The sequence below is a fragment of the Coregonus lavaretus genome (genome assembly GCF_964263955.1).
Source record: "Coregonus lavaretus genome assembly, chromosome: 19".
Taxonomy (NCBI): Eukaryota; Metazoa; Chordata; class Actinopteri; order Salmoniformes; family Salmonidae; genus Coregonus; species Coregonus lavaretus.
The window spans coordinates 34,707,282-34,730,048 of record NC_140006.1 but is presented as its reverse complement, the minus strand read 5'-3'; the positions used below and the strand labels follow the sequence as shown (position 1 = coordinate 34,730,048).

Below are 22,767 nucleotides of genomic sequence, written 5' to 3'. Positions count from 1 at the left end.
AGATGCTGGAGGAAACAGGTACAAAAGTATCTATATCCACAGTAAAACGAGTCCTATATCGACATAACCTGAAAGGCCGCTCAGCAAGGAAGAAGCCACTGCTCCAAAACCGCCATAAAAAAGCCAGACTACGGTTTGCAACTGCACATGGGGACAAAGATTGTACTTTTTGGAGAAATGTCCTCTGGTCTGATTAAACAAAAATAGAACTGTTTGGCCATAATGACCATTGTTATGTTTGGAGGAAAAAGGGGGTTGCTTGCAAGCCGAAGAACACAACATCATGCTGTGGGGGTGCTTTGCTGCAGGAGGGACTGGTGTACTTACCTAAATAGATGGCATCATGAGGAAGGAAAATTATGTGGATATATTGAAGCAACATCTCAAGACATCAGTCAGGAAGTTAAAGCTTGGTCGCAAATGGATCTTCCAAATGGACAATGACCCCAAGCATACTTCCAAAGTTGTGGCAAAATGGCTTAAGGACAACAAAGTCAAGGTATTGGAGTGGCCATCACAAATCCCTGACCTCAATCCTATAGAAAATGTGTGGGCAGAACTGAAAAAGCGTGTGCGAGCAAGGAGGCCTACAAACCTGACTCAGTAACACCAGCTCTGTCAGGAGGAATGGGCCAAAATTCACCCAACTTATTGTGGGAAGGTTGTGGAAGGCTACCCGAAACATTTGACCCAAGTTAAACAATTTAAAGGCAATGCTACCAAATACTAATTGAGTGTATGTAAACTTCTGACCCACTGGGAATGTGATGAAATAAATAAAAGCTGAAATAAATCATTCTCTCTACTATTATTCTGACATTTCACATTCTTAAAATAAATTGGTGATCCTAACTGACCTAAGACAGGGAATTTTTACTAGGATTAAATGTCAGGAATTGTGAAAAACTGAGTTTAAATGTTTTTGGCTAAGGTGTATGTAAACTTCCGACTTCAACTGTATATACAGCAATAGTTGAATAGGATGGCCTTGACAAGAATACAGTATATACAGTGAGGGAAAAAAGTATTTGATCCCCTGCTGATTTTGTATGTTTGCCCACTGACAAAGACATGATTTGACATATGATTTTAATGGTAGGTTTATTTGAACAGTGAGAGACAGAATAACAACAAAGAAAATCCAGAAAAAGCATGTCAAAAATGTTATGAATTGTTTTGCATTTTAATGAGGGAAATAAGTATTTGACCCATCTGCAAAACATGACTTAGTACTTGGTGGCAAAACCCTTGTTGGCAATCACAGAGGTCAGACGTTTCTTGTAGTTGGCCACCAGGTTTGCACACATCTCAAGAGGAATTTTGTCCCACTCCTCTTTGCAGATTTTCTCCAAGTCATTAAGGTTTCGAGGCTGATGTTTGGCAACTCGAACCTTCAGCTCCCTCCACAAATGTTCTATGGGATTAAGGTCTGGAGACTGGCTAGGCCACTCCAGGACCTTAATGTGCCTCTTCTTGAGCCACTCCTTTGTTGCCTTGGCCGTGTGTTTTGGGTCATTGTCATGCTGGAATACCCATCCACGACCCATTTTCAATGCCCTGGCTGAGGGAAGGAGGTTCTCACCCAAGATTTGACGGTACATGGCCCTGTCCATCGTCCCTTTGATGCTGTGAAGTTGTCCTGTCCCCTTAGCAGAAAAACACCCCCAAAGCATAATGTTTCCACCTCCATGTTTGACGGTGGTGATGGTGTTCTTGGGGTCATAGGCAGCATTCCTCCTCCTCCAAACACGGTGAGTTGAGTTGATGCCAAAGAGCTCGATTTTGGTCTCATCTGACTACAACACTTTCACCCAGTTCTCCTCTGAATCATTCAGACATTCATTGGCAAACTTCAGACGGGCCTGTATATGTGCTTTCTTGAGCAGCGGGACCTTGCGGGCGCTGCAGGATTTCAGTCCTTCACAGCGTAGTGTGTTACCAATTGTTTTCTTGGTGACTATGGTCCCAGCTGCCTTGAGATCATTGACAAGATCCTCCCGTGTAGTTCTGGGCTGATTCCTCGCCGTTCTCATGATCATTGCAACTCCACGAGGTGAGATCTTGCATGGAGCCCCAGGCCGAGGGAGATTGACAGTTCTTTTGTGTTTCTTCCATTTGCGAAAAATCGCACCAACTGTTGTCACCTTCTCACCAAGCTGCTTGGCGATGGTCTTGTAGCCCATTCCAGCCTTGTGTAGGTCTACAATCTTGTCCCTGACATCCTTGGAGAGCTCTTTGGTCTTGGCCATGGTGGAGAGTTTGGAATCTGATTGATTGATTGCTTCTGTGGACAGGTGTCTTTTATACAGGTCACAAACTAAGATTAGGAGCACTCCCTTTAAGAGTGTGCTCCTAATCTCAGCTCGTTACCTGTATAAAAGACACCTGGGAGCCAGAAATCTTTCTGATTGAGAGGGGGTCAAATACTTATTTCCCTCATTAAAATGCAAATCAATTTATAACATTTTTGACATGCATTTTTCTGGATTTTGTTGTTGTTATTCTGTCTCTCACTGTTCAAATAAACCTACCATTAAAATTATAGACTAATAATTTATTTGTCAGTGGGCAAACGTACAAAATCAGCAGGGGATCAAATACTTTTTTCCCTCACTGTACATATTAAATGAGTAAAACAGTATGGAAACATTATTAAAGTGACCAGTGTTCCATTATTAAAGTGACCAGTGTTCCATGTCTATGTACATTGGGCAGCAGTCTCTAAGGTGCATGGTAGAGTAACCGGGTGGTAGTCGGCTAGTGACAGTGTCTATGTTCATGTCAGGGTACTCGGTGGAGGCCGGCTAGTGATTACTATTTAACAGTCTAATGGCCTTGAGATAGAAGCTGTTTTTCAGTCTCTCTGTCCCAGCTTTGATGCACCTGTTCTGCCTCGCCTTCTGGATGATAGCGGGGTGAACAGGCAGTGGCTCGGGTGGTTGATGTCCTTGATGATCTTTTTGGCCTTCCTGTGACATCGGGTGCTGTAGATGTCCTGAAGGGCAGGTAGAGTGCCCCCAGTGATGTGTTGGGCAGACCACACCACCCTCTGGAGAGCCCTGCGGTTGCGGGCAGTGCAGTTGCGGGCAGTGCAGTTGCCGTACCAGGCAGTGATACAACCCAACAGGATGCTCTAAATGGTGCATCTGTTAAAGTTTGTAAGGGTCTTAGGGGCCAAGACAAATTTATTCAGCCTCCTGAGGTTGAAGAGCCGCTGTTGTGCTTTATTCACCACACTGTCTGTGTGGGTGGACCCTTTCTGATTGTCAGTGAAGTGTACACCGAAGAACTTGAAGCTTTTCACCTTCTGCACTGCGGCCCCGTGGATGTGGATGGGGGCGTGCTCCCTCTGCTGTCTCCTGAAGTCCACGATCAGCTCCTTCGTTTGAATGGTTTCAATGAGATTAATCTTCAGATTAGTGCTCTCCAATCCTGGTCCTGGTGACCCATCGGGTATGCAGGCTTTTGTTCCATCCCGGTACTAACACACCTAATTCAACTTATCAATTTGACCTGTTATTTAATTGACTAGGTGAATCAGCCAGGTATGTTACAACATGGACTAGAACAACAAAAACCTGCACCTCCTGTCGGTCTCCAGGACCAGGACTGAAGAGCCCAGGGATGTGTCCCAAATGGCACCATATCCCCTATATAGTGTACTACTTTTGCCCAGAAAATGTAGTCCACTTTATAGGGGATAAGGTGCTACTGGCAGTGCAGCCTACATCTACAGAAGTAGAGTGTATCACCAGTTAATGTACCCAGACCAAGACCTAGAAGGTCAGTGATCCACTAGAGATATACTAGATTTACTAGAGATATACTACAGATGCCGTACCTTAATTTGATCCAGCTTCTCACAAAAGGAAAATAATCCTGCAGCAACAGGAAATTTGAATTATTAAGTGGATTATAATTAAAGGCCTTTTTTTTTAGGGGTTGATACATTTTTTGTTAGGGCTAATCAAGTCTGACATTTTTAAGGGGAAATTAAAAACTTTAGAAGCCTTTTTAAACCTCAAATGGACTACACGTTTGCATTTCCTGCTGTGCAGATAAATTCCTGCAACAACAGCATGATCAAATTAAGATACGGCATCTGTAGCTCTACTAGAGCTCTACTAGAGCATCTCACCAGGTAGACGGCAATCCCTCCTCCGATGAGGAAGCCACAGTAGACATCGATGGCGTGGTTCTTGAACTGGATGATGCGGGTGAGCCCACAGATGATGCCACCCATGATGAAGGAGAAGACCAACAGGGGCTTCAGCAGCTTGGAGGATTCCGTCAACGTAGCGTTGAAGTACATCTGGAGAAGAGAGGAGCGATACACTCCGGCATCCATAGTAGGAAGTCGCCAACTAACTAACTAAAGACTTCATAGTATGGATGCCATACAGCTAATAATTCAGCTGTCTTCTATACAGTTATATATTGCCACCGTATATCCAGTTTAATTAAGGATTCTACTCTGAACAAATTGTTCTTGTTTGTAGAGAGGCCTGGAATCAATATACTATAAACAAAGGACTTTTAACTTCAAATGGAGGTAGCCCCTTGTTCGAAACTTGATTTGCATTACGACTGCAGTCCAATTCAATCATTACAAGGATGATTCATGTTTTGGAGAACATTAAAACCTTTTACTGCAGTGGGCTAAATCAGCGTCACACGGAGTGTTTCTTGGTAGTCTTAAACCAATCTACTTTGAAAAATAAGTATAAACCTCACACACATGGTTATGGGCTTAGAAAAAAGAAAACATCTGTACCGCGTCAGATATAGCGTTTGCATCCCAATATTACACATTATATACACAATATATACAAAAGTATGTGGACACCCCTTCAAATGAGTGTATTTGGCTATTTCAGCCACACCCGTTGCTGAATGGTGTATAAAAGCGAGCACACAGCCATGCAATCTCCATAGACAAACATTGGCAGTAGAATGGCCTCACTGAAGAGCTCAGTGACTTTCAATGTAGCACTGTCATAGGATGCCACCTTTCCAACAAGTCAGTTGGTAAAATGTCTGCCCTGCTAGAGCTGCCCCTGTCAACTCTAAGTGTTGTTACTGTGAAGTAAAAAACGTCTAGGAGCAACATCGGCTCTGCCGGAGAACGCTATCTGCCCCAATGCATTGTGCCAACTGTAAAGTTTGGTGGAGGAGGAATAAGGTCTGGGGCTGTTTTTCATTGATCGGGCTAGGCCAGTATCTTGGCCAGGTCGCAGTTGTAAATGAGAACTTGTTCTCAACTGGCTTACCTGGTTAAATAAAGGTTAAATAAAAAATAAAAAATATAAAAAAAATAGGCCCCTTAGTTCAAGTGAAGGGAAATCTTAACGCTACAGCATACAATTACATTCGAGACAATTCTGTGCTTCCAACCTTGTGGCAACAGTTTGGGGAAGGCCCTTTGCTGTTTCAGCATGACAATGCCCCCGTGTGCAAAGAGAGGTCCATACAGAAATGGTTTGTTGAGATCAGTGTGGAAGAACTTGACTGGCCTGCACAGAGTCCTGACCTCAACCCCATCGAACACCTTTGGGATTTTTTTTACATTTTATTTTTTAAAGTTATTTTTTTTAGTCATTGAGTCATTTAGCAGACACTCTTATCCAGAGCGACATACAGTTAGTGAATGCATACATTCACTAACCCTGACCTCAACCCCATCGAACACCTTTGGGATTTTTTTTACATTTTATTTTTTTTAGTCATTTAGCAGACGCTCTTATCCAGAGCGACTTACAGTTAGTGAATGCATAATTATTTATTTTTTCATACCGCCCCCCGTGGGAAACTAACCCACATCCCTGCCGGCCAAACCCTCCCCTACCTTGGACGACACTGGACCAATTGTGTGTCGCCCATTGGTCTCCCGGTCGCGGCTGGCTGCGACAGAGCCTGGACTCGAACCAGGATCTCTAGTGGCACAGCTAGCACTGCGATGCAGTGCCTTAGACCACTGCGCCACTCGGGAGTATGAATTGGAACACAGACTGCGAGCCAGGCCTAATTGCCCAACATAAGTGCCCAACCTCACTAATGCTCTTGTGGCTGAATGGAAGCAAGTCCCCGCAGCAATGTTCCAACATCTAGTGGAAAGCCTTCCCAGAAGAGTGTAGGTTGTTATGGCAGCAAAGGGGGGACCAACTCCATCTTAATGCCCATGATTTTGTAATGAGAGGTTCGACAAGCAGGTGTCCACATACTTTTGGTCATGTAGTGCACATCACAGGAGACTGAAATATAACAAAACCGTTTGACATAAACACCAGATTTTCTGCATTCTTTTTTTAAAAAAATTATAGCTTGCGGAATAAAAAATAAAAAATATTAATAACATTCCACCCATGAGGCCTCTAGAAGGTGATTTTGTCATTTGACTGCAGGAAATACAGTAATAATCTCAAATGAAGGTGGAAAACATTTGTAGAGTAACACATCGTAGAGCAGCATCCAGTACACTTGGATGAGAACCAGTAATATCAGATTGCTGTGAGGCAGTAGAGAGAGTAGAGAGATATGTGTGCGTGTGTGTGTGTTTTTCTGTGTGTGTATGTGTTTCTGTGTGTGTGTGTGTGTTTCTGTGTGTGTGTGTGTGTGCTTCTGTGTGTGTGTTTCTGTGTGTGTGTGTGCATGGGCGTGTGTGTACATGTGTGTGTGTGCATGCATATGCATCTGTGTGTGTGTCTGTATGCACGTACATGCGTGTGTACGCCTACAGTATGTGTGTGTGTGTGTGTGTGTGTTTGTAGCTGGATTACTTACAGAGATATAGACAGCAGCGAAGGCGGCCAGAGTGGCATGCTGCGAGGGAAAGGACTTTCTAGAACGACAGGGGAGGGAGACAGTCATTTCAATCTTCTGCTTGAGAGATAGTGAGACAGATTCTAAAAGGAAATCCACCGTAAAGGGTACAACCTATGATCGCATTGCCACAGCAGTGAGTTGGTTTTATTTGCCCCTCAAATCACTGACCATATTATGAGCACATAAGCATAGCAGGCTTTTGTCATATCCCAAGCCTGAGCTAACTTGCCAGCAAGGAATAAAGTCAACAAATAGCCCTTTATTTACTTTAATAAAATGTTGGCCAAGCTGACTGTGCTGTAGCCACCATTTGTATATGGTCCAGACCCACTTGTCTACTAGAGTATTCCATACCCTACATAATTTGTACAATGCAAAAACAGCACCCTTAAGGGACTTAAAAGCGAGTTTTGTCTGACAACTGAGGGACTTTCTAATATCGATACCGTAGGTAGGGCAAATGTTCACAGGCCAACTTCCCTTCCTGAGAGGCTGGACAGAACAGAAAACACACAGCACACATTCCGCATATTGATGAGTAAACAGGAACTGACAGCCGGGGTAAGAGCTGAAAATGATAGCTGTGAAACGCTCGGCTGCCTGGGCTATGTGTGGGTGCAGGCAGGTCTGCCACAACATTCCCTGTTTTGTAAGTGCACCGGGGATGAACTGAGTGGGTTGTAGAAACGCCATCTTCAGTTTTCCTCGCTTTCTTCTCACTGCGGTACCAGCAGACCATAGCTAGGACTGCTACATTGTACAGTGAGTCAGACACAGTATTCATTATGGGTAAACCAGTGACTTGGTGGAGACATTAAGTGCCTTTAACAAACAAATGTCTCTGGGTGTTTTTCCGCAAGCTAGCGCTATTATTAACATTGCTAATGAGCATTTTGTAATACCCCACTGGGCAAAAACTGGTTGAATCAACGTTGTTTCCACGTCATCCCACATACTGTAGTATTCCCTATAGTTTTTTTTAGGACTAAAGTCTGCAAAAACATTACAGTAAATACTGTAGTATTTACTGTGGTTTACTGTTGTATTTACAGTTTACTATAGTATAAATACTGTACTGAAAAAAAAATGTAGTATATACTATAGAAATTACTGTTGTGTTTTTGCGGACTGTAGTATACTGTAGTATTTATTATAGTGTTTTTGCGGACTGTAATACAGTATACTGTGGTATTTACTCTAGTGTTTTTGGGGACATTACTGTAGTATTTACTAAAGTGTTTTTGTTGTATTATCTCCTTGAGGAAACCTACTGGAGATATAGTAAAAGAGAATATTTTTCATAAGCAGTAGGTCTGATCGGATAGTTCATAGCTTCTGCTCTTTTCTATAACCTGTAGGGAACACAATATATCGTCTATCCTTGGCATGTAGGTTTCTCATTTACAGGTAGCACAAATTGGGATATGGGGGAGGGGAATGGGTAGGGTTAAATACTGTAGTATTTACTATAGTTAAATTATTTTAGTGTTTTTGCGGACTGTAGTGTTTTTGCAGATATTTTATTTTGTGGATAATACTGTACTGTTTAGTATAGTATTTTACAGTATAATACAAAATTCTATACTAAGTAAAACACATGATCGAGGGATACTACAGTGTGTAGTAAAGTATCCTACAGTATACTACAGTTTCTGTATACTACTATAGTATTTTTTATGTGGCAAAAAATATATATATCAATGTGATGACGTTAAATCAACGTGGAGAACTGATTGGATTTTTAAAAAGTCATCAATCATGGGATTTTTTTTTTTACATTTAACGTTGAATTCACGTTAGTTGACAACTCAACCAAATGTAAATCAAAACTAGTTGTTGAACTGACGTCTGTTCCCAGTGGGATAGCATTCTAATGTATGTCAACACAGCTTTAATTGCTGCCAAAGGTGATTCTAACATGTATTGACTCAGGGGTGTGAATACTTATGTAAATTAGATATTTCTGCATTTCATTTTCAATAAATTAGCAACAATTTCTAAAAACATGTTTTCACTTTGTCATTATGGGATATTGTGTGTTGATGGGTATGACAAAAAAATCAATTGAACACATTTTGAATTCAGGCTGTAACACAACAAAATGTGGAGTAAGTCAAGGGGTATGAATACTTTCTGAAGGCACTGTATACTGTTTCAAACTTTACTACATTACAGAGGTATGCTAATGACCCTCTGTGGTAACCCACTAGAGATGACCTTGCAGGCCACTTGAAAAGCACCGTTTCAGAGCCTGTGTTTCCAAGCTCCAAGGTGAAGTTTCCCCTACGTTAAAATCTAGGATCAGCTTCCCCTCCACTAGTCCTAATCGTAACCATTAGTGTGGAAAAAGCAAAACTGACCCATGATCAGTGTCTAGGACAGGGGTGGGCAAAAATGTTTGCCTCAAGGGGCCACATCAGGATTTCAAAATTCAGCGGAGGGCCGCACAGATTTTTATTCAGGCTGATTTGTTTGTCAAAAGCGATTTGCGTGCCAGCAAAAGGGCAGTTATTTGAAATTATATAGGTCCATTATAATTTCAACATACTTTCTATCTAGTTTTAGACATTCAAGAGGTCTGGAGTATTTTTATTTATCCCAAAATAACCCCCCCTGGTCTAGGTGCAACTTCACCCTACACCTGTTTCCACAGACACAGTGGAGATCATTCATAAGTTTTACTGCCATGGTCAACCACATGTTCTACCAACCATCTAGTTACTCCTGAGGGTGATGGGGCATGCATCATTCAAATCTCTATGCATTTTTAAAACACATTTTCAGAACAGTCTTGTTTACTGGGCCTGTATCCATAAACCGTCTCAGAGTAGGAATGCAGATCTCCCCCTGTCAAAAATGATCCTAGATCAGCACTCTGACCTGCCAGCGTTGATGATGGCTGGGTCTGCTCCATCAGAACAGATGTCCTCTATGATGAAGGAGCTGTCGTCACAGGTCATGTTAAGCGTGGTGTAGTTGGGTTTACACACTGTCAGGAAGTAGGGGGCGTGGTAACCCGTCGACAGCTGGATGATGTCAGTGATGAGAGCCGTGATGCATAAGCCAAATACATGGACCCCTGGTAGAGAGAGAGGGGAGAGAGAGGGGAGAGGGAGAGAGAATCCGCAGAGGTGGGGACAGAAAGAGGGAGAGCAAGGGAGATATTAATCAGCTAATCACCAAAAGACAACACAAAACACTATACAGAAAATGTGGGTGTTCACTACACAGCCAGGTCCCACAGAGTGTGTGCGTTTTGAGAGGTAAGATACACCATGTGTTTTTCAAAATGTCATAATTGAGAAAATACCAAAACTTACCAACAAACCGAACAGCTCGCCGTATATACGAGTTGAAATTGCAGCCAGCTGCGTTGATATTGGCCTCTGTTTTGACCCCACTCTTTTTCCTGGACAGACAGCAATACAGGATACCCTCTCCTATCATTATCTAGGGAGAAATTCGACAGAAAGGACAGGCAGAGTGAGGGTTTAATTCCTGTATGTTGAATAATTAGACCAAATAATTAATTTATTAATAGGAGTGCAATTCCATTCCTGAATTGACTGGAATTGAAATGGCAATGACACCAACTGACAGATAAATTATTCATAATCTCAGTTATGAGTTGCCTGTCGATAGCAGCAGCTGTTAGGGAAGGAGAGATCGCTAAAGTCAATGCAGGGCTGCTCCACAACCTGAGCCTTCTGCTTGTGAATCAGCTAAAACAACTACGTGCCTCTGAGGCAGCTACACTGACAGCCTGACAATGAGGCAGCTACACTGACAGCCTGACAATGGGGCAGCTACACTAACTGTCTGCCTGTGGGGCAGCTACACTAACTGTCTGCCTGTGGGGCAGCTACACTAACTGTCTGCCTGTGGGGCAGCTACACTAACTGTCTGCCTGTGGGGCAGCTACACTAACTGTCTGCCTGTGGTACAGCTACACTAACTGTCTGCCTGTGGGGCAGCTACACTAACTGTCTGCCTGTGGGGCAGCTACACTAACTGTCTGCCTGTGGGGCAGCTACACTAACTGTCTGCCTGTGGTACAGCTACACTAACTGTCTGCCTGTGGGGCAGCTACACTAACTGTCTGCCTGTGGGGCAGCTACACTAACTGTCTGCCTGTGGTACAGCTACACTAACTGTCTGCCTGTGGGGCAGCTACACTAACTGTCTGCCTGTGGTACAGCTACACTAACTGTCTGCCTGTGGGGCAGCTACACTAACTGTCTGCCTGTGGAACAGCTACACTAACTGGACTCCCCATGACAGCTATCTCACCTGTGGGGGAGAAACAACTGACCTGTGTGGAAACACTAAACTTCTGGGTTGAATCATCTAACCAGCAGGGGAGATTTCACTAGATACATAGGCAGGCGTTCTCTGAACAATTAGTATTAATTGTCAAATTGTGTTGCTGTTCTTTAACAGTCTATGTTGTTGTTGTTTTATTCTAGGAGCAATTACTACTGTACCTATACTGTATAGTGTAACGTGTGCGTTCGGCACAGTAGGAGGCACATTACATTTAATAGTTCATTGCCTGCATTTCCTTTAATAATTAGAGGATCAGTGAGTGGGAACAAATTAAACAGGCAGGATATATAGTCAAGGCAATCATATCTCCTGCTGCAGTGTATTGATGTTATAGATGATACTGTATATCTCAAACAAGGGACCCAATATGAAGTTAATGACTCAAGGAGAGCAATAGGAGTTGCATTAACCATCATAGAACATGTTGCTAGAGGCAAACTCATAAGCCATTATACTGAAAGGCTTTTAGTATGGTTTTGTATTATATGGTTGTCTGTAGTTTTTGTGTGTAATACTAAAGATGTATGAAATAGTGACCTATTTATTTTCAACAAAAGGAATTAGAGTACAAGTCGCAGCTAAATATCTGAACCGTATCCAATTTGCCTGCAAAGCTAGTGTCCTAGTGTAATAACGTCACCATAGCTAAAGTAAAAGAAAGCAACATAGAGAAACCAAGTGGGTTGGCAGGTAGCTTAGTGGTTAAGAGTGTTGTGCCAGTAACCGAAAGGTTGCTGGTTCTAATCCCCGAGCTGACTAGGTGAAAAATCTGTCGATGTGCCCTTGAGCAAGGCACTTAACCCTAATTGCTCCTGTAAGTCGCTCTGGATAAAAGCGTCTGCTAAATGACTAAAATGTAAATGTAGACTAATCTGTGTGTTTCGACCACACATCGAGACCAAGTCATTCAAGCATAAAAGCAAACAAGAAAACCCTTCACTGGGAAGCTGTTTTTAAGTCATCAAATCTGTCTTTCTATCTGTCTGCCTGTGTTGATGTTCTGACGGTGGGCGGCAGTCCAATCAAAGCTGACAGTGCCAGCCAAACTGTACGGGCCTGAGAGACAAGGCCAGCCAAACTGTACGGGCCTGAGAGACAAGGCCAGCCAAACCTTAAAGGCCTGAGAGACAGGGCCAGCCAAACTGTACGGGCCTGAGAGACAAGGCCAGCCAAACTGGACAGGCCTGAGAGACAAGGCATGACACTGCAAGAAGCACCACCCCGCAGGTTGCCTAGGTGATAACAGTTGAAGGAGAGAAAGAGAATGTGTCGCCAAGCGAGACGCTGTCAGAGGAATTTTTGCTGAGGAGCGTAGAGAGAGAGCAGCAGCAGGGTGATGCTAAGAATTGTATGAAAATAACAAGTCAAATTAATGGAGAATTAGGATGATCATCAACCAGCAAAACCAGGACATTATGTTTTAGGCCAACACTTTTCATAAAAGTCCATGGGAAACTGTCTCCCAGATATCTTCAGGTCATCTGTTTTCTCACATCACTAGTGTCTAGAACACAGAAAACACCATAGACAGAACAACATAGAGATGTTATCTTTATGGAAGAGACTATTACAAAACCATGACCTTTAGCAAAATGATGACACTTGACCCTTACACCTAAGAGCAGAACACTTCTGGAAGAGTGAGATATTAGATATGAAATAATGAAAACCTGTTCTTAACTAGACCCTAAATGTGGAACCACTCTACAGGAAAAAAAACTCAGAAGTGATCCTATAGCCTATGAGTGAATTAATCTGCATGAGTAAACACATCTGACCATACCATTGGGAGAAAACCCTTCTGATAAATCCAGGTAAATGAGCATGCTAAGTTATTAAAAGTAATAATTTTTTGGAGAAAAAAAACAGACATTGTAAGTAAGCCCTTTGGATTCTCCCTGAACCCTTAAGAGTAAACTCTCATTCAGCATGAATACACCATAAGAAGTGAGCACTGATATGTGGATGAACCCTTTGGAATGAACACACTGAGTTTAAGGGCATGCTGGCCGTGAGTAACCCTTAGAATTGAAACATGAAGAGTGAATTTTGCTGGTACACTAAATATAGAATCCTTAGAGGGGGACTATCCACACTCACAGTGAGTTTGCCAGCACACAGGCCCTAAACCCTTAGACGTGATCCCTTGGTAGTGCAATTGGGGGCCCTTGACTGTGAGTTTACCTAACACCGGAATGAGAGTAAATTGAAGAGCACACTGATGCTACTAGCATGGTCCCAGATCTGACAGGAGTCCTTCCAACTCCTATGGCCATTATTTGGCATGGCACTAGGAGTTGTCAAGACAGCACAAACAGATCTGGAACCAGGATTGGATGCTACATGCTTCAGGCAGCCAATAGGGAGCTAGGGAATGAGGTTTGTGGTTACACTGACCGTGGCTGCAGGTCCAGCGAAGGCCAGACTGAAGAGAATGAGGAAGGGGATGGCCTCCTGCGCCGGCTCGATGTAGGGCATGCTCAGACTGCGGTCATTGCAGCTGTAACCCGACTGCACAGGTTTGAACACATCTGTCAGCTCCAGAAAATAGAGGCTGACCACAGAGGAGGCCAGAATGGGAAGCTGGAGGGAGAGAGAGAGGAGGGAGGGAGGGAGAGAAAGAAAGAAAGAGAGAGAGGGGAGAGAGAGATAGAAAGAGAGGGGAGGGAGAGAGAGAGAGAGAGAGAGAGAGAGAGAGAGAAGGGGGAGAGGGAGAGAGAGTGAGAGAGAATGATAGAGTGCGAGAGAGAGAGAATGAGAGAGAGAGAGAGGGGGGAGGGAGAGAGAGAGAGGAGAGGGGGAGGGGGAGAGAGAGAGAGAGAGAGAGAGAGAGAGAGAGAGAGAGAGAGAGAGAGAGAGAGAGAGAGAGAGAGAGGAGGGGAGGGGAGGGGAGGGTAGGGGAGGGGAGGGGAGGGAGTAAGAGAGAGAGGAGCGGGGGAGGGAGAGAGAGAGAGAGAGAGAGAGAGAGAGAGAGAGAGAGAGAGAGAGAGAGAGAGAGAGATAGATAGATAGATAGATAGATAGATAGATAGATAGATAGATAGAGAGAGAGAGAGAGAGAGAGAGAGAGAGAGAGAGGGAGAGGGGGAGAGAGAGAGATGATTAGAGAGGGGTAGTGGTAGGGAAGAAAGAAAGATAGATGAAGATGAGGGGATAGATAGACAGGGAGAGAGATATATAAAGCAGAGGAGGGTGATAGAGAGATGTTTGAGAAAGAAAGAGAAAGAGAATGAGAGATGAGAGACAAAGAGGGGGAAAAGGTTAGAAGCTGTTTTAAGAACATATGGCAAGCAGCAGACAGAAAGCAGACTACATTAGAGAACTGTCAGACAAGCCATCCAAAAGACAACCCACTATTCTTCCAAATGACATCCTTCCTGAGTAATCCTCATCCTTCCCGAGTAGTCATCATCCTTCCTGAGTAATCCTCATCCTTCCTCAGTAATCCTCATCCTTCCTGAGTAATCCTTATCCTTCCTGAGTGATCCTCATCCTTCCTGAGTGATCATCATCCTTCCTGAGTAATCCTCATCCTTCCCGAGTAGTCATCATCCTTCCTGAGTAATCCTCATCCTTCCTCAGTAATCCTCATCCTTCCTGAGTAATCCTCATCCTTCCTGAGTGATCCTCATCCTTCCTGAGTTATCCTCATCCTTCCTGAGTAATCCTCATCCTTCCTGAGTGATCATCATCCTTCCTGAGTGATCCTCATCCGTCCTGAGTAATCCTCATCCTTCCTGAGTGATCCTCATCCTTCCTGAGTGATCCTCATCCTTCCTGAGTAATCCTCATCCTTCCTGAGTGATCCTCATCCTTCCTGAGTGATCCTCATCCTTCCTGAGTAATCCTTATCCTTCCTGAGTGATCCTCATCCTTCCTGAGTGATCCTCATCCTTCCTGAGTAATCCTCATCCTTCCTGAGTGATCCTCATCCTTCCTGAGTGATCCTCATCCTTCCTGAGTAATCCTTATCCTTCCTGAGTGATCCTCATCCTTCCTGAGTGATCCTCATCCTTCCTGAGTAATCCTCGCCCTTCCTGAGTAATCCTCATCCTTCCTGAGTGATCATCATCCTTCCTGAGTAATCCTCATCCGTCCTGAGTAATCCTCATCCTTCCTGAGTGATCCTCATCCTTCCTGAGTAATCCTCATCCTTCCTGAGTGATCCTCATCCTTCCTGAGTGATCCTCATCCTTCCTGAGTAATCCTTATCCTTCCTGAGTGATCCTCATCCTTCCTGAGTGATCCTCATCCTTCCTGAGTAATCCTCGCCCTTCCTGGGTAATCCTCATCCTTTCTGAGTAATCCTCATCCGTCCTGAGTAATCCTCATCCTTCCTGAGTGATCCTCATCCTTCCTGAGTGATCCTCATCCTTCCTGAGTAATCCTCGCCCTTCCTGAGTAATCCTCATCCTTTCTGAGTGCTGATGACTTTTAAACTATAATTCTCTTTCCAGACAGGGCCACACAGGATCAGAAAATGCTTCCATTCAGTGACTTAATAACTTGAACCCCAATTTAATTAGGCAAACTAAACAACATAAAGGATACAATAGGAATAAATTGTTCTATATTATACACTATGGTCGTAAGAGTGATTGGACCCCAATTCTATTTGTAATGGCTAACATTACAGAATGGAAGTCTCTATATAAAAGCTTTACCCTTAGCATTTGTTGATGACCAACTGAGTTACTTTATGTTTTTATTCTTATCTTTTATTATTTATTATTGTTGTTGTCTTTGTCAAACTTTGTCGAGAGGGAACCTGCAAAGAAGCATTTCATTGGATGGTGTATACCATGTGTATCCTGTACATACAACTAATATAACTTGAAACTTGAAACTGTTACCCAAGCACAAAAACACCTTGTACCGCACAACACGAACTGAACATCGAGAACATACAATGAGTGGCTTATGAAAGCACAGTGATTACACAGGGTTTCCATTCATTCTCCATTTATAGTTCTCTCTACCTCAGCAAAGCAAAGCAATTATCTGAGTGCTCTGTGAGAACTGAATTTCTACAGAAATCACACAGGCAGTTTCCATATGCCTCTTGCCAACTGAGATTACAAATGATTACAAAAGCAACAGAATGGGATAGCATACAATCTGTTGAGTATGGGCAAGCGATCAAAAATGTAACATTTGAAGGGAAATGTTATCTTACTACAGCTGACCAAAGGCATCTTCAGGAGCTATGATGTCATTTACAGAACTTACATGAGTGAGATCAATGTTCTTGGTTGGGGGTGGGGGTTACAGTAGGGGGAAGTCTTTAAAGTGAATGTACACAAATGGGACTTGGGAGTTTCTCTCACCAGGTCACAAGGTAAGGAAAAACTCCTGGCCCTACACAACTCCTCCCTCATCCCTCCTGTGGCTTTATCCATCATGCACTGAATGATTGAGACTAAGGGCTCAATTCAATCAGATCCGCTTTAGCCGACATCCGCATGTCAGAGGTGGAACTGTGTTAGAGCTGTCAAATCCACAAGCAGCTCCCGCCATTATGCCTAAAGTGGACATTACCATTGGCTGCACGGAGTCGCATTAAGATAAATCCCATGCAACCTTGTTTACAATTTCGAACACTGGAACGTGAGATGTATTCTACACATCGATTAGGCTGATAGAAATCCTCATTATTTAGTTGAATGATTTAAATTTGAGCTTCATTATTTCTATATAGCCTACACTTTCTTGTTCTGAACTTGTAACGCAAGTGGGACAGGAGTGCCTTCGTGACAATGATTACAAGAGCAGCTGCTCACCGATTTGACAGCTCCAACGCAGTTACACCTCTGACACCGCCAAAACATCAGCTATGGAGGTGTCGGCTATCGACCGTTAACGTTTGATCTGATTGACTCTATGCCTAAATTACACTAGTTCTAAATTAGACTAATTCAGGTAATTTAACACTTCAACCCCAAGGAATTTAGAGCCCACCCAGTATGACTCAATGGGTCAATGGGTAATTTATTCTTCCTTCATGCAATTTCAACCTGCTAATTTGCCAGTGCTATAAACAATAAGGTCTAGCTTAGAATTATACTGGCATTAACAAATAATGAAGAGGATCATCATGATTGATATGATACTACAATAACTGGTTCAACCAACCACCACAACAGCTGACAATGCAACTATGTACTGCTACTATACTATTACTACTACTACTAGTACTACTACTACTACTACTACAGTCGTGGTCAAAAGTTTTGAGAATTACACAAATATTAATTTTCACAAAGTCTGCTGCCTCAGTTTCTATGATGGCAATTTGCATATACTCCAGAATGTTATGAAGAGTGATCAGATTAATTGAAATGAATTGCAAAGTCCCTCTTTGCCATGAAAATGAACTTAATCCTAAAAAAACATTTCCACTGCATTTCAGCCCTGCCACAAAAGGACCAGCTGACATCATGTCAGTGATTCTCTTGTTAACACAGGTGAGAGTGTTGACGAGGACAAGGCTGGAGATCACTCTGTCATACTGATTGAGTTAGAATAACAGACTGGAAGCTTTAAAAGCAGGGTGGTGCTTGAAATCATTGTTCTTCCTCTGTTAACCATGGTTACCTGCAAGGAAACACGTGCCGTCATCATTGCTTTGCACAAAAAGGGCTTCACGGGCAAGGATATTGCTGCTTGTAAGATTGTACCTAAATCATCCATTTATCGAATCATCAACAACTTCAAGGAGAGAGGTTCAATTGTTGTGAAGAAGGCTTCAGGGCACCCAAGAAAGTCCAGTAAGCGCCAGGACCGTCTCCTAAAGTTGATTCAGCTGCGGGATTGGGGCACCACCAGTGCAGAACTTGCTCAGGAATGGCAGCAGGCAGGTGTGAGTGCATCTGCACGCACAGTGAGGCAAAGACTTTTGGAGGATGGCCTGGTGTCAAGAAGGGCAGCGAGGAAGCAACTTCTCTCTAGGAAAAACATCAGGGACAGACTGATATTCTGCAAAAGGTACAGGGATTGGACTGCTGAAGACTGGGGTAAAGTCATTTTCTCTGATGAATCCCCTTTCCGATTGTTTGGGGCAACCCGGAAAAAAGCTTGTCCGGAGAAGACAAGGTGAACGCTACCATCAGTCCTGTGTCATGCCAACAGTAAAGCATCCTGAGACCATTCATGTGTGGGGTTGCTTCTCAGCCAAGGGAGTGGGCTCACTCACAATTTTGTCTAAGAACACAGCCATGAATAAAGAATGGTACCAACACATCCTCAGAGAGCAACTTCTCCAAACCATCCAAGAACAGTTTGGTGACGAACAATGCCTTTTCCAGCATGATGGAGCACCTTGCCATAAGGCAAAAGTGATAACTAAGTGGCTCGGGGAACAAAACATCGAAATTTTGGGTCCATGGCCAGGAAACTCCCCAGACCTTAATCCCATTGAGAACTTGTGGTCAATCCTCAAGAGGCGGGTGGACAAACAAAAACCCACAAATTCTGACAAACTCCAAGCATTGATTATGCAAGAATGGGCTGCCATCAGTCAGGATGTGGCCCAGAAGTTAATTGACAGCATGCCAGGGCGGATTCTAGAGGTCTTGAAAAAGAAGGGTCAACACTGCAAATATTGACTCTTTGCATAAACATAATGTCATTGTCAATAAAAGCCTGTGACACTTATGGAATGCTTGTAATTATGCTTCAGTATACCATAGTAACATCTGACAAAAATATCTAAAAACACTGAAGCAGCAAACTTTGTGAAGACCAATACTGTACTACTACTACTACTACTACTACTACTACTACTACTACTACTACTACTAAAACAACCAAACAAGAATTTCAACCTACTATTTATGATCAAAATAATAAACGGACATAAACAATGGCATCAGAATAATGCCTAGCAAACTATGGGTATAAACCTAATCACAAACAAACACTTTAGGAGCTGTGCTACATGGTTGCCCACCATACTGATAGCACTTTGCAACCTTATGTTCATTTAATAAGAGCTTATCATGCAAGTCTGTTCCTGCATCTGCTCGATTACTGCCATCCAGGTTATGTGTAGGATTTCTGCTTGTTGTGATGACACCAGTTAATTACCTATATAATTGAGCCCCATGGAGCAGTTAACAGAATGATGATCTGCATGACCATCTTACCTGTCATTAAGCAGTCATAAAGGAACATTCGTCTAAATGGGCTGAAGGTAAGGGGGAACAGTAGGTTGTCCCCCACCAAAGGGCAAATTACAAAAATGCAATTTCAGTCAATCTGGAAGGCTCTGTTTGAGCAACCATTGTTTTTAGCCACTTCTGCTGTAGTTATGTAGCAAAAGTCGAACACTAACCCTAACCATAGAATAGGAATCCCCATTCAAGTCAATAATGCCATGATGGATGGCATTCTAGTGATTCTATTTCTATGACCATGCACAATTTTTTAAGTTATTAAACATCACTTAAGTTCATGGTTTCCAGAGATAATGTTTTGTATTTCATTGCACCCTCTCCTATTCAATCCTATGATAGAAGAGACTGGGCCACCAGGGCAGCTCGTGGGATCAGGCGGCTAGCGAGGCTGGTGATTTAGGTCCCAGGGTATGACACTTTTATAATCCAATGATCCCTCATACTCTCCCTAGACGGAGTCTCTCTCTCTCTCTCTCTCTCTCTCTCTCTCTCTCTCTCTCTCTCTCTCTCTCTCTCAGGGAGCAGATCCATGGCCTACCAAGGGCTATCCTTCTTGTTGATGTCACACTTAGACAGAGAGTTAGCCTGCATTCATGTCCTGTTGAGGTTCTTTATGCTTACTCAAGCATAGTAAACACAGTCGACATCTTCAGCTAAAGAGGGTAGAGGAAAAAGTAGAGGATGGAGCAGAGAACTCTCCAAGGTGCTCAAATTAGACACCATGTACCACTGTGTGGTTTGTCCATTTTCATTACTTGTATCTTATTTTTCCTCTCACTCACAAGTTAGCAGGACATATGTGTTGTTCTCTAGCATCACTGACTTTGCTGATAGCTGCTTTATTGAGGAACAGTTCTACTTACTGTGACTGATATCTGGTTGTCTTACCTAGCTACCTTAAGATGAATGCACAAACTGTAAGTCTCTCTGGATAAGAGTGTCTGCTAAATGACTAAAATGTAAATGTAAAACCAAAACAGTCAGTGTTAACAGACAAGGAAGAGAGAACCTCTGCTTGTCAATGACATATGTTTGCATTGCAACACTCCTTGCCTGCACTATAGAAGCCCACTGAGAATGCATGTCCTACTTAATATGGGCATCGTGCCCCTCTCCAATGTGTACATCCAAGACCCAGCCATATAGCCTACAATGGCTGCGTTTACACAGGCATACCAATTCTGATCTTTTTATCCACTAATTGGTATTTTGACCAATCACATCAGATCTTTTCGCATCAGATCTTTTTCAGAACTGATTGGTCAAAAGATCAATTTGTGAGAAAAAAAATCAGAATAGGGCTGCCTGTGTAAATGCAGCCTATGTAGGGGAAAACATATGAGACCCACCCGATGTTCTTTTCAGGTAATCATCTATAGTTAATCGTCAATTGATCTATAATGAATGGTAAAACCTGCATATTTGTTGGAGCATCATCAAACTCATAAGAATGCATTGAAACCACGCAGCAGTCTTCAGTTCTATGGAGAGCTCCCAGATTCAGAAGATTACATTATTGTCTGTCTGTCAATTAGGCCTCTACTCACAAAAAATGCTAATGAATTAATCAATTCATTGGCTGTATAAGCCTATGTCATTTTATATAGGCGTCACATGCTCTATAATACAGTAGGCCTACATAAACTAGAATGGCATATCAATATTCATGATTTGCAGTTTCATCATAATCGCTGCGTGGGAGAAAACAAACAGGGCTAAACATGTTTCATTCCAGTTTTTTCTTGAACGCAGCCTTGGGAGTCCTTTATGCATAATCCAACTAGTTTTTGACGAACATTGTCTAAATTATGTGGGTGTTGAGTTATATGATCAATGAAAAAGAGATTAAACAAGAGAGAGTAAAATGATTTATTCTCTATCATGTTCACCACTTTACATCATCGCTCCTGTATGAATCTGTGATATGACACATATGACAGAAAGACATGAAGAGAGCTCGTTAACCTTGAATAAGTAGCTTTATGGCAACCTCATCATTAATCCTAGTCTTGATCGTGACTGCCATACCAATGCACAGCGCCGTGACTGAAAATTACACACATTTTGCGGGTATACCTGTAGGCGATGTGGTGCATAAAATATGATACAGCTGCATTTTGTTGCATTTCCGCTGTCAGTCACCGCATATTCATTCAAAACCATAGAGATCCTATTAAATTATATTATTATTATAGTATTCTCATTCCTAATTCTATTAACTCACCTACCTCAACGAAATAGAAACAAGGCAGCAAGGTAACGCTGTCTTTGGTCACCTTCCCTTTTAATCTCTCTTTTGCAGACATGATGAACCTCCTGTCTCTCCTTTGAGAGGCCGGAGACAGAGAGTTGTATTTAATTCCGCCCGTAATTTTGGCAATGTAAGAGATTACGCTTCTGTAGCTGATGGTTTCAGCTCCATCGCCAAGTGTCGCGCTTGTATTGAATGAACCGCTCCACTGCAGCCAGTCACTCGCGCAAAAAATCACTGTATCGAAACCAGCCGCAAAACCAAATGGTACAATTCAAAGCATTGTGCGTAATTAGGTATCTAGAGGGGAAAAACATGCTCCAAATATTGCATTATATTCCTTGTGAGTATTTAGTATTTAGCAGGTGAAAACAACGATGTGGAACGACTCGATAAGGAAAATGCTAAAAAGATTGATACAAGTGACGTCAGAACAAGTGTGCTAAAAACCTATTTTTCGCACGGGTGGTGCGCATTAGAGTACGCGCATACCAGAATGAATACATTGTGCATGACAAGTGTTTGTATGTGCCACACATATAACTATTGTAGAGTCGACCCTCTACTGCTGCACCACTAATTGTTCATTTTCATGTCAACACGAAAACCATTTAGCCTATGGGATCTTGAACAGAGAGATGCAGGCAGAGGAACAGACGGACGGACGCACACACACACGCACCCACGCACGCACCCACGCACCCACCCACACACAAATACCCACCTCTAACTTCATTGCTGTACAACACAAACACATCCTCAACTTCCCTCTGGTTTTCCGCTTTTTACAGAATTCTTTCCAATCCAGTTTCGCTCGTTTTCGCTAGCTTTCTTTGTTATTCCACACATGTCTTTAGGTGTGAGAATCCTGCCATCTTCCACTTCTTCTCATCACAACCTAGTGAATACTGAGACAGTTAGCTGAAATGTGCCACCCCGTCTGGGATTGAAACCCTCAGCTCAACCACACTGTCTGTTAACGCCTTCATGTGGTCAGTGAGTTCATTCTAATTCTTTACTTTATGTTCTTATGTGGCGGTGGCAGTTGCGTCATCATTATCTGGAAGGCATTTGGGAATATCAGCGCACACCATCAGTTGCCCTCTCCTTCCAATAAACACTGGACAGTCATCTTATTTATAACCTACAATAGCTTCATGCAGACGGAAATGGAAACGCCACACGCGTCCATCT

At 42.9% G+C, this 22,767-nt stretch overlaps 1 protein-coding gene across 1 annotated transcript in view; it reads right to left on the bottom strand.

Moving 5' to 3' along the window:
- Positions 1-21,628, bottom strand: part of LOC311146370 (phospholipid phosphatase-related protein type 4-like) — a gene marked incomplete at both ends in the record, with an annotated part of 30,048 nt that extends 8,420 nt beyond the window's left edge. Inside the window, 6 exons of the mRNA XM_084182856.1 lie at positions 4,139-4,312; positions 6,781-6,838; positions 9,703-9,901; positions 10,143-10,272; positions 13,546-13,731; positions 21,551-21,628. Coding sequence (XP_084038982.1) covers positions 4,139-4,312; positions 6,781-6,838; positions 9,703-9,901; positions 10,143-10,272; positions 13,546-13,731; positions 21,551-21,628 — 825 coding nt within the window. The remainder of the gene's footprint in view (positions 1-4,138; positions 4,313-6,780; positions 6,839-9,702; positions 9,902-10,142; positions 10,273-13,545; positions 13,732-21,550) is intronic.
- Positions 21,629-22,767: the final 1,139 nt, after the last annotated feature.